At 37.5% G+C, this 18,048-nt stretch overlaps 1 protein-coding gene across 4 annotated transcripts in view; it reads right to left on the bottom strand.

Annotated features, from left to right (window-relative positions):
* PCSK5 (proprotein convertase subtilisin/kexin type 5) overlaps window positions 1-18,048 on the bottom strand; it is a 265,188-nt gene that overhangs the window by 150,779 nt on the left and 96,361 nt on the right. For all 4 annotated transcript variants that reach the window (XM_042826954.1, XM_042826951.1, XM_042826953.1 and 1 more), the window contains exons 6-7: window positions 12,918-13,006; window positions 7,444-7,616 (exon numbers count right to left, since the gene is read on the bottom strand). In XM_042826954.1, coding sequence (XP_042682888.1) covers window positions 7,444-7,616; window positions 12,918-13,006 — 262 coding nt within the window. The remainder of the gene's footprint in view (window positions 1-7,443; window positions 7,617-12,917; window positions 13,007-18,048) is intronic.

The raw sequence follows: 18,048 nt of genomic DNA, 5'->3' as shown, positions 1-18,048 counted from the left end.
AAGTATACTAACATATACACATGAGCCACATGCAATGAAATGAAGTCTGTAGGCAACACATAGACGATGAACAAATTCTTGGAAAGCAGTGACTCTGAAAGGGAGCTTAGGGTCATGGCAGATAACCAACTGGCTTTGAGTTTCTGTAAAACTTATTCTGATTGTTGGATCTCTAAGCAGAATGAATATGAATACGTGAAGGAAAAATATATCCCTGTGCAGAAAGAGCTACAACTTCTGTTTCTCCTTTCTGGTAATCCACACTTTAAAAAGATATGCTGGGAAGTAGGAAGAGTTTCAGAAAAGAACTATAGGGATGAACCATGGTTTGGAAATCCTGAATAAAAGAAGGAAACTGAATATATGAAATATTATTGGTCAAAGACTATGAAGAACAGAGTCAATGGAAGTGAGTGAAAATGCAATGTTCTCTTAGTTTAGAAATCCAGATATATTTGTTAACCTGATTTATGCAGATAAACGAATTAGAACCAGTCTATCTGGTTTCTACAAAACATGTAATGGACCTTCAAAAAGTCAATAATGAAATAAAAGAAAATGAAGGTTAACGCAACAGCAAGGTTGAGCTGGGAATGGCTGCACTGAATGGGCTGTGCTGCAGGGCTCATGGGGGTTGAGGAAGTTATGTGAGTAGAATATTCTAATGCTGTAACAAAGATATTAGGTAATTTGGAGATTAATAAAAAATGCTAATGAATCTACTATTACTGTTGTCTGCATTCAAGAAAAGAATTCAAGTGGAAGTATGTGGAGAAAAGCATCACTGTGATAATCAGGGAGATGGACATTTTAGATTTTAAAAGTGAGAGAGATTTGAGTAGCACAGCAAAATGAAGGCTGAGAGAGGATATGATTGTGGTCTATAAATATATCATATGAAAAAAAAAAGGTATGAGAAAAGCTATGTAAGCTGAAGCAGTTTTGGCACGGCAACAAAGGGGCAAATACTGCATGTGAGTAAATCTGGCTTAACTTAGACTACATAATAACTAAGAAAAAAAGTCTCTAAAAAATAGATTAGTCAGGGCTGTGAAAAAGATTTCCCCCAGCAGAAATAGGGGAATTTTTTTTTCTAATTCATTTTAAGATAGAAATTGCTGAATATGTTTACAAGACAAGATGCCTGTGATAACAGAGAACTGCATTGGATGACTTACTTGGTCATTTCCTGCCTTGTGTCCCTATGCTCCAACTTAATTTATTTGAGAGGTCACTTGGCCAAAATCTATAATTATTTACAGGTGGAGATTTTTAACACCATAAGATGCACAATAAGTATAGCACAAATGGGATTGTGCACTGGAAAGGAAACTAACAAACTTAAATGAGCAAGAAGTTACTGAGTTTTAATAGTGAAGGTAGTTAGTGATTTCCACAGCTGTGGATGTACCAGGTTTCAGACAAGGCAAGCACACAAAATTCCTCAAATAAAATATGAATCAAGATATCAATCAACAATTTGATGAAATTTTGCTGATCTGCCCTTACTATGAAGGCTAGAACTTGTAACTGCCTTTTCTGTAGTTAGAAATATGAATACTTCTAGCCAACAGTACCATATTTCACGATGTCAGAAAGCAGAATTACAATATTAAAGCTCAACACCACTTTTCCAATTTTCCTATGCAGTCAACCCCCACCGACAATACAAAGGCACCCAAAGTTTAACTTCACTTGTTAAAGTAAACACAGTATCACATAAAGCATCACAGATACTATAGCCATACACAGCACATATATGCATAGCATATATGCAGTACACATAATTGATGAATGCCAGGACCTAACTTCAGGTTACTTAAGTACAGTGAACACATCTCCTGTGTCCCTAACCCAAGCACAGTATTAATTCTGATTTAATCTTCAGCAAGTAGGTTTTGGCCAACTCATAAGAACTGTGCAGGAGGTCTTATGCATGCACAAGTTATCTGTGTGTGATCTGAGTTTATGTTAAAACGTGTTCATGTTACGTGTTCGTTCAGTCACAAACTACAGACATACAGGGTTACCAAACACAATTCGTTGTTTAAAAAGTATGGTATTAGCCTCTGTGTAGCACAGTATTTTAGCATAGAAAATGACAACCACTTGGTAATTATTTTGGGACATTTGACTGGAATTTTCTTTGCAGAAATTACTATCTTTGATTTTTACCATTCAGTGCTCTTACAAATTTGAATGGAATAACTCCTCTTTGCATGTACAATGCGTCCTATTGAGAATGATGCAGAGATATAAAACAGGAGAAACCAATGGCATTTTCAAATAAATTTAAGAGAAAAATATACGTGGCACAGCACAGGCAGCAAACCTTGTCCTGGACACTTGCAAATTGTGAGCAACCTTTTTCAATTTTGGAGTAAAAGCATTTAGTAGTCACAACCATAATATCAAAAATGTGAACTTTTTTTTTTTCTTTTTTTCTTTTGCCTCTCCTTCTGTTCCATTTTCTTCACTTGTTCTCCCTTGCATCAGGGTAGAAGGCTTGCTTACCAATTGTAAAAGAGCCTTCTGCTCCCTGAAATCACTTTGAATACAATCTGCAGCTGAAGTTGGTGAAGCGAGAGAGATAAGAAGGGGCACTGATGATGGGAGGGAAGGCACCAAGCCGAGTTCTCACAAGAGGTTCAGCCACACAGCATCTGATCATTAATGTCCATCAAACATTCTGGCTTGTGTCCAGCTTGCTAAACAGAATAGTGTCATGGCAATAAGATGAAGGCCCCTATGCTGATGCAGGCAGAAAGCCAAAATTTCCCATGTAGATTTCACTGCCTGTCTGCACTCGTAGGTTGTATTAAGGATGCCTTGCCACTGATTTGGACTACCTTGTGAGTACTGCACAAAGAATAACACCAAACATGCAGTTGGTGAGCTGCTGGGAGAACAGTTCCTTATAAACATATGGACTGCATTTTCCGGAAACTTGACTATGAAGTCTTCATCAAACAGCAGTGAGAGAACCAGCCAGAATAGCTGAAATGTATTATTCTCTCAATGATGTTGAGACTGATTTAAATGAGAAGGCTTTTTTATATGAACACAAATGAACTAGTTCTAATTCTGTATTCCAAAGTCATGCATCAGAACATGTCCCTGCAGTGCTTACAGCACTGTGCTTATAGACTGTAATTTTCAGGCAGATGTCTTAAAAGTCACAGTTATTTTGCTTTCATCTTTTTGAATCAAGAGAGAACTTTTGTATTCTCCCTTTTGTCCCAGAACCAACAAAATCTTATTACACGATTTGGCCACAATCATGTTTTGCCATGCTGTGCCTGTTTGTTCTTAACACAGGGTAAGATCTGACACTGTCTACCTAATTTTTTCTTGCATATGTTATTTTGGACATATTGCTCTTCATTCTGCTGCTCTGCATGTTTATCATAAAATTGTTTTTGAAATTATTACATCTACAACTTCTAATGCATAGCATCCAGAAATTTCTACCCTTATGAGTACACCATTTCCAAGAGAAGAACCTGGTCAACTGGAAGCATAATGCAAAGGAAGCTTTCATATTTGCATAAAAATTGCTTGATAGCAAAGTCTCCAAGGTGTGTCTTTGAACCAGTGTATGCAAATTTGATATAATAAAACAAAATACTCTAAAGATGACAGAAAATAATGGTACTCAGGACAGGTTTAAAAATTGGCTTCCTCTTCTTTTACCCAGATTCTAGAAAGAATTTTGAAAGTATATTCTATTTGTGGTTTAAATTTTCATTTCATAAACTCAGTTACTGCTCAGCATCCTTTCTTTAAATAGATTTGTATATTTTAATTTATGGCATGTGCTGTCCCTGTGGAACTTTACAGAAAAACTGTACAGTCATTTATCTTTGTTATTTTGTGAAGTATTTGGAAGAAGTAAGCATACTAGCTCAGCAGATTTAAAAATAATAGTAGTTCTAAAACACCTTACATGAGCTATTAATTGGAATAACATGTGCTAAAGACAAATTATACATTTTTTTTAAGGATCCCAATCTGTCAGCAAATAGTAAGAAGCCGTGGCAGTTTCATCCATTCTTGTTTTAATTGCTTCATACAATTAAAAAATCATTCAGTTTAATTGTATTCTGATCAAAGTTATTATCCAGCATCATCTTTAATTTTCGTAATTAAATAAATTAAAATTCTTTTTAAAAATCCTGATCTCTTTTTTATTTTTACAATAATATCCAGTCTGAGAAAAGATCCTGACAATTTCTTCTGTAACAGTGTTACTTTACAGCAGAGACACTGCATGTAATACTGTTACCTCATTCAATACATCCAAAGGAGAAAGGTCAAAAAACACAGTGTAATATGCATTTTTGTCTGCTTCTTTCTATTTGCACACTTACTGTGACTGTTCAGGGAAATGTGTGTTTGGCAGAGTATCTAGTCATTGCCTTGGATAATGATCTGATTTTAGGAATATTCAGGGAAAGGGATAATTTGTCCTATCTGCCCATTTGCGTCGTTGTTTAAAATGACACATCTTAGAACTGTGTAAAGAAATATAGAAACTGAAAAGCATGCTTGTGGAAGAGAATAGGAACAGGCTCATCCTGATGTTATTTTTGATAAGCCTATTAAGGAATTGAAATTTGCAACCTTTCAGTCTGTATTACATTTTAAAGAACGAAAATTGAAGACTAATCTTAAGCATTTTATTTTCCTATCACTATGATTTTCAAAAAAATCTGAGTTTTGTTTAAGTTTTAAAGATAATATTTATTTCAATTGAAAAGATGAAAAGGATTTCACAAACAGAACTATAAAAAATTTCCATATTCTTGGAAATACTTAAGTCTTTTCTGGATGACAAGTTGAGTGGTGAGTTGACACATGGGAGGAAAGGAACGCCATCCTGAGCAAACAGGACTGAAAGATGGGACCCTATGAACTTCATGAAGTTCAGCAAGGCCAAGTGCAAAGTGCTGCACCTGGGTCAGATAGACCACAGACACAAATACAGACGGAGCGCTCAGTGGGGAGACAGCAGCCTCCAGGAGCAGAACTTGGGAGTACTGGTGGATGAAACACTGAAAAGAAGCCAGCAGTATACGCTTAGAACTCTGAAAGCCAATCATGTCCTGGACTGCCTCTAAAGAGAGGTGGCCAGTAGGGCAAGGGAAGTGATAACAACCCCGTGCTCTGCCTTTTCGAGGCCTCACTTGGAGTACTACATCCAGCACAAAACATGAACCTGCTAGAGCTCTTCCAGAAAAAGGACATGTGTATGAGCAGAGGGCTGGAGCATCTCTCCTGTGAAAACGGGTTGACAAGTCATTCAACTAGAAGAAGAAATGGCTCTGGGGAGACACTATTGCAGCCTTCCAGTATCCAGAGCCTACAGGAAAGCCGGAGAGGGACTCTTTCTCAGAGAAAGTAGCAATGACAGTTTTAAACTAAAAAATAGTAGGTTTATATCAGATTATGTTGGAGGAAATTCTTCACTTAAAGGATGATGAGGCACTAGAACAGTTTGCCTAGAGAATCTGCAGATGCCCCATCACTGGATGCGTTCAAGGCCAGGTTGGATGGGGTTTTGAACAACCTGGTCTGATGGAAGGTGTTCTTGTCCATTAGCAGTGGGAGTTGGAACTAGATGGACTTCAAGATCTCTTCCAACCCAAACTATTCAACGAGTCTATACTTCTGTTCAGCTATGAATGAGCAATTCTGGGCAGAAAAAGAAGTTAATAAAATGAAATAGAAGCAAAATCATAAAAAGTCCTCTGGGTACAGAAATTTTGGTTAAACTTCCCATGGTTGTGTTACCTTCATGAAATATATTTAAACTAACACGTGCCTGTTTAGACATAAAACTTATTTTACTTATTGTGCTTGAGCAATTCAACAATATATTTCTTCAATTTCCCCTTGCATACTGCCACAGTTCCTTTAGTCTCCCTTCATTACTTCATTGTTTTTCTTCTCAGTGGTCATTGTCAAACAGTAATAAACTGCAATGGAGTGATAGGGAGAACTGACACTCCAGCTGAGAGGAGGATTGATGATGTGTGGGAAGTAGTAATGGAGAGGTATTCGGACTTCTCACATTCTTGTTATATTGCTCTAAAAGCATTTCAATAACTGTTCTGATAATGATATGAAATACAGCAGAGCTCTCTGGAGACAGATTTTGCCAGTGTCCTTAAATGTATTTAACTGCTAACTCCCTAAAATTTCTTACAAAGTCAATTACTTGCACGAGTATTTTGCTTTACTAAGCTTTATACAGTATAAGTATAAGCAACATATAGTACCAGTAAAAGCATGACTCTGTAGCTCCACACTGATCACCATATAACCCAGAGAAAGGAAGGAGGTAGTATGTTGTTGCATGGTTAATATTCATTGTACTGAGCTTTATGAGAGATATTTTTAATATTATGTACCACAGGAAGTACTCTGTCTCTGTCATTAGTTTAGTTTTTCAGTAATTGCTCTTCATAGCTTATCTGCTAGGTAGCTGAGCATGTATTATTCACACTTGGAGCAGGAGAGGGCAGGGACCTAGGTCTATATGCTGAAAAGTCTTGGAAATTTAAATAACAGCGAAAGTTTCCAATCTTGCTGCAAAGAGTTAGCATGTTCCATTAACCATGTTCCAGTTCTCCCTTGAGCCAACAGTTTCATGCTTTTTAAACAGATGTTTCCCAGATCCTAGATTTACTCATCTTTGAATCAGCTAATCTACTGCTGCACTCAAAATAATGATCAGACATTCAAGTTCAAAGCTTTAGAATAATTTCCATCCGGTCCTATATAGATAGGAATTATCTGTACTTGCTTATTACAGAAATTTGAAAAGGTCTGAAATTTTAAAAAGGTGTATATATCTAGGGATAGGGATATTGAGGTGTTTGGGATTTTGAAAACCGAGAGCTGTATCACTGTATTATTACAAACTAGTAGAGAAATGTATACATAAGTTATAAAAATGAGCGTGAGTTCTCTGACACAAGACACGAGGTCTGACTCCTGACCCCCTGTTAAAGCAATCAAACTTCAATTAAGAAATCATGGAAAACAAAACAACAAAAGAAAGGTAGAAGGAAAAACAAAAGCTTTTGCTTTAAAAGTTAATTGTAGTTTAGACTTGATGACTTAGCAATGCTGTTGAAAAATAGCTTTTTTCAGTTTCTCTTTTTTTTCTTGCAGAATTACATCATTACCTCGGGGTAGTTTTAAAGGACACAGAAGATGATGTATTTCAGTTGACAATGAATACAGCTAGTTGATACGTCAGGAAGTAGTGACTGTCAGGTCACGACACAACGAAACTGTGTTTTTAGATTTATGTAAAATAAGCTTTTCTTCTTTCCTTTCTTTTCCCCTATGCTGACCACTCGCACATACTAACATACTAACCTTCCACTTTCACATAATAACAAATCCAGGAGATAGACTTTGATATCAACCTACCATTCGGATTCCATTCTCAAAGGCCTGACGTGCTAGAGAAGCAGGTCCGTCTACAGTTTTGCCGTCGTCATCAGGCCCCCAGCTAGCACTGTAGATGTGGATGTGCTGGGGATTAAGGCTCAGAGACTTTGCTTCTACCATGTCTGTGACATCTCCATCCAGCATCCTGACACCTTCGGGATGAAAAATACAATCAACATGACAACCAAACACAAAAAGATTCTTTTTTCTTTTTCTTTTTTCACAGATAATGACTGTGTGGGGCACTGGATTAAGATTTCTAATGTAGAAAACAGAATCTCTTTGGATATGTGTTTCTCCAACAACAAAATTTTCCATATGAAAATACTGTGAGGGAGTAGTATTATGGTCTTTGAGTTTTGAGAACCGTTTTCAAGTCATTTAGTCACTGTATAACCTTTGAACTTCAACAACAAGTTTCTATTCTGAAACAAATTAAAAAATAACTTGAATATTGTTATTGAAATGTTTGTTTATTTCATTTGAAGACAGAATACGCTTCTCACTCTTCTTTCATCCTGCAGTGAAACTGCAGAACTTAATTGAAGACATTCACAGTCCTAAGAATGCTGACAAATACAGAAACAGGATATCCACTGTCAGGTAAACATGGGAATATTCCTTCACTGTATCAGATGGCCAGGAATAAGGCAAAGGGAAAGCTTGTATGCACAGATATTCATGTAGCAGCATGGCAACTATAGGAAGCCACTAGCAAATACTATTTCCTACACACTTCTGAAGTGAATGGCATCATGGTACTTTAAGATCACTAGACTAATTAAGGTAAGTTTAAATTTGGAAGCTGAAAAGATCCTTCAGGTTTTTCTTTTGACTAAGATTTTGATCAAAGTTAAATTCTGTCTGAGAAAACCACCAGTATCAGTTTTAACCTACACAGGAAAGAGGACCTTCATACAGTTAGTGTAATGTTTGATCAAAGGGATATTAAATATTGCATCATAATTAGTATGTAACCGTAGAGAGTAATGATCACTTCCAAAATTAAGCGGTTTGAGGCTTGTTTCCCTTTAAAAGTCCACTGCTATTTATAAGCCAAATTTACATATTTTAATTACAGACACATTGCACTTTGCTCATGAGTTCAGCCTGCAGTAACTTGAGTGTTTACAAAGACCCTGACTTTCAATTAACAAAAAAGTATAGAGGCTGCTTTGTTGATAGAGGGTCTTTTTTTTCTTCATTCTAATTGACTCAAAAATGAAAAGTGATCATATTTCTAAGTTCACACAAAAGCTGCCTATGTTTTGTGAGATAATAAACTTATCCAAACAGTGATCTCACTATGAACTTTACTGTATAAAAAAGCCATTAAAACAACTTCGGGAATCTCAGGTTTTATTTTAATTCCTAAGCATAATCTTAGAAAACTAATGATGGTTGGAAGCTACGTTCTCATTTCTTGCAAGCATATTCAAAATAAAGAGACAATGAAAGGAACAATGCATTTAAAAGAAAGAAGATAAAGCTTCCCTTTATGTTTCTGTGACTGTGTAGCAAACCTAAGTCATACAGCGTTTACCCAGTGAACAATAATACCAGACGCTGCCATGGCATCTAAGTAATTCACACCAGGTTTTTCAGTTGATGGTGAAATGGTCAAATCCAAAACAAGATGGACAAGGCTGTGCCTTAGGTGCAGCTCTGTTCTGCCCACGACTGGCAGACATGCTTCAAGTGTAACTTTGATCAAGGATATCTCAGTGGCTTTTTACAAAGCACAAAACAACACACTCCTTTCTTTCCCTGTCTCTCCTTCTTTTATTTATTTATTTTTTTTTTTTCCAAATGTCTGGAAGAGTTAATTTTGCTGATCACAGAACCTCCAAACTCCATTTGGCATGTGGTGATAGCACAACAAAAGCTGTCCAGAAGGCAATTAGCAGACTGTGTTTCCAGACTGTTCCACCTAAGACTCTGGAGCTCTGTAAACTTTTTCCAATATCTACAGTAAGTGCCAAAATGTAAGTGGCATTTTAGTCAGAACAAACTTTCAGCAAATCACAGGAAACATGCAAAACTAAGCTGAAAGAAGGTTTTCTTTTAAAATGTTTGTCTTTAATCAGCATCTGACTTAAGCTTAAAGAAACAGCTGAACTAATTCCTCGTCAGCTGAAGACAATCTACATCTGTTGTGCCATAACTCAGTGTAACTGTTTTCCTGTCAGGACTCCAGCCCAGCCAAGTAACTAAGCACCCAAATCCCTGCAGAGACTTTGCAACTTCCACAACCAGTCTGCAGCAATAACAACAGCCTAACCATCCTTTCCTATGCAAAGTCTCACAAACTCCTTAGGTGGTAACTTGCTATATATGACTTCCATGGAGGGTCACACATTAAAGAAACTACCCCTTTTTTGCAAGGCATTGTGTTTTAATAAAAGGGGCCTGTATCTGAGCTAAGCACAAACTACAGGCATATTGCTTAATTTTTTTACAAGAAATATCCCACAAGCTATAAAAGAAATGAAGGTCCAGACTGCATTTTTACTGATTTCTATATCTGCAGATTAAGTCTTGATTCAAAGTATTGCAGAAGGCTTGGACTTTTTGAAGAACTTGTGGTTAGAGGCTTTTATATGTGCGAAAATGATCACAGAATATGAACATATTTAGAAGAAAAGTGGTGGACCTACTTGTTAACAACCTTCCATCACAACGATCACTAGTTGGACTTGCTCAAAGAATCACAGAATGGCCCAAGTAGGAAGGGACCTTAAGGATCATGAATCTCCAACCCACTGCCACACGCAGGGCCACCAACCTCCACATTTAATACTAGACCAGGTTGCCCAGGGCCCCATCCAACCTGGCCTTGAAAACCTCCAGGGATGGGGCATCCACAATCTCTCTGGGCAGTCTGTTCCAGCACCTCACCACTCTCACAGTAAAGAAACCCGACATCCAACCTAAATCTCCCCTCCCTCAAAGCCATTTTCCCTTGTCCTGCAGTTATCCACCCTTTCAAAGAGTAGACTCCCCTCCTTTATGTAGGCTCCCTTTAGGTACTGAAAGGCTGCAGTGAGGTCACCCTGAAGCCTTCTTTTCTCCAGGCTGAACAAGCCCAGCTCCCTCAGCCTGTCATCGTAGGAGAGGTGCTCCAGCCCCCTGATCATCTCTGCGGCTCTCCCCTGGACCTTCTCCAACAGCTCTCTGTCTGCTCAGCTGACGTTATTTGATGTAATGTTGGTGGGAAGGATTTATTTTTCCTTTTGCCTTATTTCCTTGCTATCCCTAATGTGTACAGAGATATAGCAACTCCCACTTTGATTTAAAGTAAAGAATACTCATCTCATGCCATGAGAAATCTCATGGCAGAGAAAATTCAACACCACTGCTGGCAGGTGTTCCTCTTAATAAGGAAAGTGTAAGTGCTTTACCTTCACTCTACTTTTTCTCCAAAATAGCAAAAGGAGGGTCTTTAAATCTGTGGGAAATAAGTGGGCTGAATACTAGTTCAGTATAATATGATTCAACGTTTTTACACTATATCTGGCCTGTGGAGAGGGAACACAACCACTGCATACTCACATGCGTAGGTTATGGCTTTTCTGAGTGAAGGGAGGGAGCCATGCCAAATACAGGTCAGCAGCAAAATTCCTACATATGAGCACCTAGTAGAAGGGAAAATAACAACCCCCTTTTCCAATATCTCTGAGCTCTCTTTGGTCTCTCACTTTCTGTGGATTGTCTGTTGAGGTCCTATTTTCAAATACCAATAATGTTAAGAGGTGGTACATGGTCATGCTGCCACTCTAGTATTTTCCAGCTCTCTTTAAATAATGGTGATACTGATGGTCCACCAGAGTTATTGTGCTGAATAGAGAGGATAATTATTTACTTAAACTAGACCAGTGAAAATTCTTGAAAGCTGTTATATTCTTAGAACAAAATAAATAAACACATTATGCAAAAGGCACACATATGCTGCCTTTGCTTTTAACGTAAATTGTGTTCATACCATGTCCATCTGAATCAGTTTTCACATTATATTTAGAAAAAAAACAGTGATTCTGCTAATATGCCTGTTGTTCTGTTGTGTTTTGTTTTTTTTCTTCAAAAATATTGTTACTGCAGATTCCTGGTGCCAAATAAATAATAGCCTATTAGGAAGCTATTGTTAATAATGAAGAGCTTCACAAGCACATGCCTGGGCTTTCACACGTCATATCAATATCCAACCGGGAAATGAAAATTTAATTCCAGAAGTCACCTTTTATTTATATCATTGCAATAACTCTTTTCAGATGCTAGTTTGAAGCAGTAAATTTGTTCATAGCTGCTGGTACATGATCAAATGCCGTGCCCACATGAGACAATCTGTTCATCTGCCACAAGCTTATTTGGCCAGCTCAAATATTTTAAAGCCTTCTGACACAGGAATTTTGTGCAGGCAGGCTCTTTGCCTGAAGTAAAATTGTTTATCTGCATCACTCTAGCCTTATGATGGAACAGATACTGTCTTGAAGCTAGTAGGAAAACAGAACTATCTCTCTGCTTTGGCTAATTTGAAACATAGTTGTGTTCACATTTGATTTGGATCAAACTTGTACTGATCCAGTAGGGAAAAAATACAGTAGTGTTAATTGTGGAAACAGCCCCAGTCCTGCCTGCTCATATTTTTGAACCACCTTCTGTGATATATATGTGTAAATATATTTCTGTTTTCATAAATAGGTTTCATTTTAGAACAGAAAACTGACAGCTAATGAATTTGAGCTACAGATATTTTACTGAATGCCAACATACCAATCCCATAATTCCATCAAAAATGGAACAAGGTAAAACTTCAGTTGAAGCATTAAAATATGGCACAGGCAGGCTACAGCTTAGAAGAAATGTAGTTGACATCTTTACAGTCATTTCCAAAACCAACTGCCAAAAGTCTTGAGCTGCTATTGGCTAAGAACTGATAGAAATCACCTGGAGCCTCTTGGCTGAACAGAGCATGGACACATTACTGAATCTCATACTTTAGGCAATAGTCCAATCACATCCAGGGATTAAAAGATACTCTTCAATCATGGCCAAACAACACAACAAAGTTTTCACAGTGTTTTTCTTGAGATCGATATGCAAGGCAATATTCCTTATGTTTACATTTACTTCTGATTTCTCCAAGCTCATTACTTACAGCTCTGGATCTCTAAGAAAACGCAGACGGTGTAGTTCTGGGTTCTTTGTTTTCACTGAACGTCTCACTTTCTATGTTACTGTGTTTACTGACAGGCAGTGTTCCCAGGAGCACTGGAGAAGTGTCACTGAAGGACAAACTCCTTCAGTACTGGTCTTCAACCATCACTCTACTACTGAGTTAACACAGCAATTACCTGTATAAACCTCTTCCTCTTGTTGAGAAAGATGAGAATGTAGCATTAAGCACAAATGTCTCTTTGATTTCTTTTTTTGTGGTGGGAGACTGTTTCACATACCTCCAATCTTGGCATTAAAGGCGATTCCCACTGTGCAGTGTGAGTTGTTTGCAGTGGCTGCCACTTCTCCAGCACAACGGGTTCCATGCCTAGAGTCAGACAAACATTTTTTCAAGTAAGCACAGACCGCTAGGATTTATAGGCATCGGCTTTGCTTATCCTCAGGTGCTAAAGGCACAACTATCCACAATGTCCTGCACTATTTAAAGCCCCACAGTAATTTATACCCACATTGCAATATTCCTTTGAACATATTTTAACATCATTATCACTGTTAACTTAACCTGTTCATGGCAGGCTTCCTAGCTACTGGAAACACATGTAACAAAGGCATACAAAGATGATACATGATCCCACCAACAGAAGGAAGACTTGGGCATCAATTCTTGATTTTAAAGCAGTTCCTAGGTTATGCACAAATTGCTGTACTGCATTCTCTCATAATATCTGCATGTTGCTAGCATACACATCTCCAATCAGTGAGTACCCTAGGCAGCCACAAGACCTGCCACATTTCCCATGAAGATGAGACTGTGCTCTGCTGTGTACTGCTGTTCACAGGCATGCCTACAGCTGGCTGCGAGCCAGGTGTAATCAAAGCTGCTGTAAAGGCATGTCATAGTCATGTCTTGGGCTAACCCTACAAACCTGCTGTCTTTCCAGGAGCAGAAAAAACAGCTGGAGTCTAGTTTCACATCAGCATTATGCCCTGCGCCTGGGATTTGGGCTGCAAATGTATGATCTTGAGAAGCAGCTGAAAGAGAATGCAAAATCTCCAGTAGTTGCTTAAACTCTTCTGTGTAGTACAAGGCCAGAATAGGATGCCTCACCTAGCCCTCATCCATGCCCTCTACAACTGTAATCACTATGGTAGGAAAGCTGTCCCTGGTTCCTGTGATTCTTGTCCGCAATACAAGCTTCCCACAGTGATTTCCATCAGTAAATTTTGCCCTCATCCTTGTGCAGCTATGCAGCCCCACTGCAGAAATGTGACATAACTAACAAGGAGCAAACAGGGAAATTCATATTGTTGCCGTAGAGAAGAGCTATGAAGTTTCAATCCAGAAAGGAAAAGAGATCCAAAGTTGATGAGATGAAGATAGAAAGACAATGTGAGGCTTGGCTAGCCACAAAGAAAGAACTTAAAAATTGAAGGCTAAAAGTAGATAATGAACATGGCAAGCAGTTTAGGTGAGGTCAGTTGTGTACACAAGCACTCTTCCACTGGTGATGGCTGACAGACTGCTTACATAGACATCTGGAGAACACGGGTGTTTTTGAACTAAGGTTGACGCCCACATTACAGACAAGAATCACAGTTGCCTTCTCTTGGTACAAGTTGTTTTGGATAAAGTCACTCCTTATTTCCATATTATTAGTCTAATTTTTTCCCCTTAACCTTCTGAGACACTTTGATGAGAAATGTTACGACAACATGTAATGTAAAACATGAACAACAACATGACTAGGAAAAAAAGAGGAAAAAAACAAGGAATAAAGTGATTGGAGTTAACCTGTTAGAATTTTGAATGAGACAATTAAATTTATCAGGTAAGTTAGAAATATGTTCCCTGAAAAAGTGTAATCTTTACTAACAAAACCAAAGTGATGATATGGATGCTGATGAACTCTAAAACTGGATTAAAGTTTCACAGTTACACATGTAGCTTCTTGAATCACTTCCTATTATCTGTTCACAGTTCATCATTCAATTGCCAAACTTGATCAGAGATTTTTTCAAGACTTAATTTTAAATTTACCTTTCATAGGAAGCTGAATTTTCAAGCCAAATTTTCTTAATTTGGAGAAAACTAGTCTAGTTGAAATCGATACAGCAATACCCTTTTATTGAATTACTTTCCAAACCCCGAAGTGTATTGTTCAGAAATCACAAAGCATAGATTACTACAGCCTTTAAAACTACACATAACACCCCAGTGCATGAATTTCAGTAATAAACCATTTCCTGCACGGTGAAATACATATGGATGAGGTGCAGCTTCCCAGAGGGAGACTGTGTTGGTGAGAAACTCCTCCTAGGTACACAACTTAAAAAGAGCATCAGATGAGAGTGAACAAGGTTTTTTCAGCAGAGAAAAGAAACAGATAAAATCCACATCTGGAAGACTAAGGTTGCCCGAAGAAGAATGGAAGAAACATCTGTAGTTTTTCTGGAGTTCACAGCACCTAAGCACCAAAGGTTAGGGTTCCACCAGATCACCAACCGGACCCCAGGATCAATGCTATGTTTATACACGGCAAACAGACGATGTGTAGTGAGGGCCTGCATGGGATTCAACGCAACCTGAAACTGTACCCCAAATTCTACCTGAAATGGAAGTAGCTGCATGCCAGATGTACTTCTAGTATCAGTAAGAAACAGCCAAAAGTGACATGGAGGTATGATAACGTGTACTCACTGAGTTGAAGAACACTATGAAATTTCATGTGAATTTCAGATACAAAAAGAAAAAAAAAAAAACAAAAAAAAAATAACCTATTCTAGATCTTTGGACAGTTTTGTGATATGCAGGTTAAATTAACTTTGCTGAATATTTCACTAATCTTCCTGCATTGGAAAATCTTTTTTATCATCTTTAGTGCAGTAATGTCATAAATTTATTTTGTTAGCAGATTTTTATGTTGGACTGTTGCTTCTCTGCCAAGATTATTGCTAATTGCATTCCACATTTATATGGGAAATGACAAAATTAAAAGTTGTTTTATTCATTTCAAGGTCATATGTATAAAACTGCACATCTCACAATCAGCTTCTCACTGTGAGAATTAATCATATATGCAACTCAATTTGTTTTAATATGTTATCTTTTATGGGTCCTTTAAGTAATATTTCAATTATGTTGTGAAAGGAAAGACTTCATAAAATCTTGCATATAAAACATAATGTTCTTTCTACACTGCTTTTCATTTTCTCTGTCCTACATTTTTCTTGATGTCTACAGTTTCAAAGAGACTCTGAATCCTGCAAGTGAAATTAGAAATGCCTCCTCGTTAATCACTACTATGATTACTAACTATTTAAACAAATATGATGAAATTGATGCTTGAGATTGATTATGTTTGCTTTTGAGCTATGAGAACTTCCATGGAGAATGAAATCCTCAAAATTCCAAATTACAGTTTATGGAGACATATTATAGGACTTCACTACTAATAGGAGGAAAAGCATGTAAGGTGCTTTCAAACTAACATTTTTTGTGAATGAATATATTTCAAAACACAACAATCTCCTATATTGGTAGGATGCTTGCATCACACCAACTTGTTTAGAAAAGATAGTGCAGTCCTAGAACAAAGCATGACTACCTTTCTACAAAGGCCTATCTTGATAAACTTCAAGGGTCAATGCTTCCTTCCACTGTATCCCTTGCCAGCATATACTGGTGGGAAGTAAGTTCCCAGACTACTAAATAGCACTTTGAAGAGACACTCAGCTAAAAGGCACAGCTCTTGTCCTTCATGTTCATGTCAGTGTGATACAGTATTACAGAACAGAAACACAAAAGAATGTTTGGCTATGAGATATTGTGCTTATCTACGAATGGGTCCTCTACCTGAATTCTGAAAGAAAGAAAAGGAATGGAAAGAAGAAAAGCTTTCTTTTGTTGCGATTCAGAAGGAAAGACACACAGAAAAGATTGCCGTTCAAAATGATATTCAAAGTTTTGGGCTCGAGATGCTACCAGGTAAAAGAAAGATGTCATATCCATTATCTTAAAATAGTTGTATTTAGACACTTATGAAATTGGCTAACAATTTCTACCATAAAATTTATTTCTCATTCGATTCTGATTACCTTCAACTACTGCAGCTAATTTTTTCATTCAGACAACTATGCAAACCTTTTTTAGGAATGTATTTATTTTCATTTTTGTCCATGTGATAGAAAGAACACACACACACACACACAAAGAGAAAATGGAATTCAGATTGATTTTCATCTCTCTGTATAAAGTTCATCAGTCTGTCACTAACAACAAGCCAGTAAGTTGACAAAGACCTACATTAGAAGACCTTAGTAAAGATGAATTCTCTGCCTCATGGTGCCTCTGTCATTAGAGGGATAAATTCAAACAAATTGTCAAAGAAATATGCCTCTTGTCTGAATAGATGTATGCCACCTTTTGTGTGCATGAAAAGTGCTTGAGCACCTGGACAGTAAAGGATCTTTTGATGGCTCCCTGAGAATAAGATAAGCAAGAGAAATGTAAGAGCTGCACTCTGTTCTGTTATACAACGTGCCTTTTTTCAGTAATAGATTTTACTAGATTTTCTCTAGAACAGGAACGGGTCAATACTTTAGGCAAGGGATGGAAAGGGATAGAAACGTGCATGTTCTGTGTTTAACTATCACTCTCCATCGCAGCAACAAATAATTTAAACATATGGCATCTATCTTTCAATGATCAGTCTTGATGTGACTTTCAGAAGAGGAGGAAGGTATAAGGAACCAGGTAAGATTAAAGTTAATTGCTTCAGAGCTTGCCTCTGAACGTTTGGAGTAAGAAAATGTTCAGTTAAGGAAGAAAGCTGCCAGTATTTTTAAAATCCCCTTCCACATAAATTGGCTCTGCTTTTCAGAGTCTCCATCTCTGACAACTATTCACTGAACCCAGCAAACACTCTGAACACACACTTCTTTGCAGTATTTTATTCTTTGGAACTCACCAAGTATTTCTGAACACAAAAAGCTCAGGAGACCGGAGGATTTAAAGCCCTACAGCTTTTCATGACACTAACATTACAGTCCAACCCACTTCAACCTGTCACCACAGAGTCTTTTCAGACTAAGAACTTAAGGAAAAAGAGTTTCAGAGTATTTCAATGCAAGCCCATCACAAATGTCTCTGGTCATACCAGTAATTTTCTGAGGTTTTCTAAGAGATACTCAGCACAGAAATGAGCTTGTGTAAAGAACAAAGAAAACAGAAGCTTGTTTGTTTGTTTTCATCAGGGGAAATACTGACAGAAAACTTCACATCCTTTGCAAATTCTGTACTGCACACATTGTGAGTGGATATCAAATAACTGTAAAAAGATAGAAAAGATTGTCTAAAAGTTCACATAAAGTTACATTCATGTTAATAGGCTATGCTTGAACAGCTGCTCC

This window comes from Centrocercus urophasianus, unplaced genomic scaffold, assembly GCF_019232065.1.
Source record: "Centrocercus urophasianus isolate 14NV4802_14NV808 unplaced genomic scaffold, USGS_Curo_1.0 seq_27, whole genome shotgun sequence".
In the NCBI taxonomy this organism is placed as follows: Eukaryota; Metazoa; Chordata; class Aves; order Galliformes; family Phasianidae; genus Centrocercus; species Centrocercus urophasianus.
This window is presented reverse-complemented; position numbering and strand designations above follow the sequence as displayed.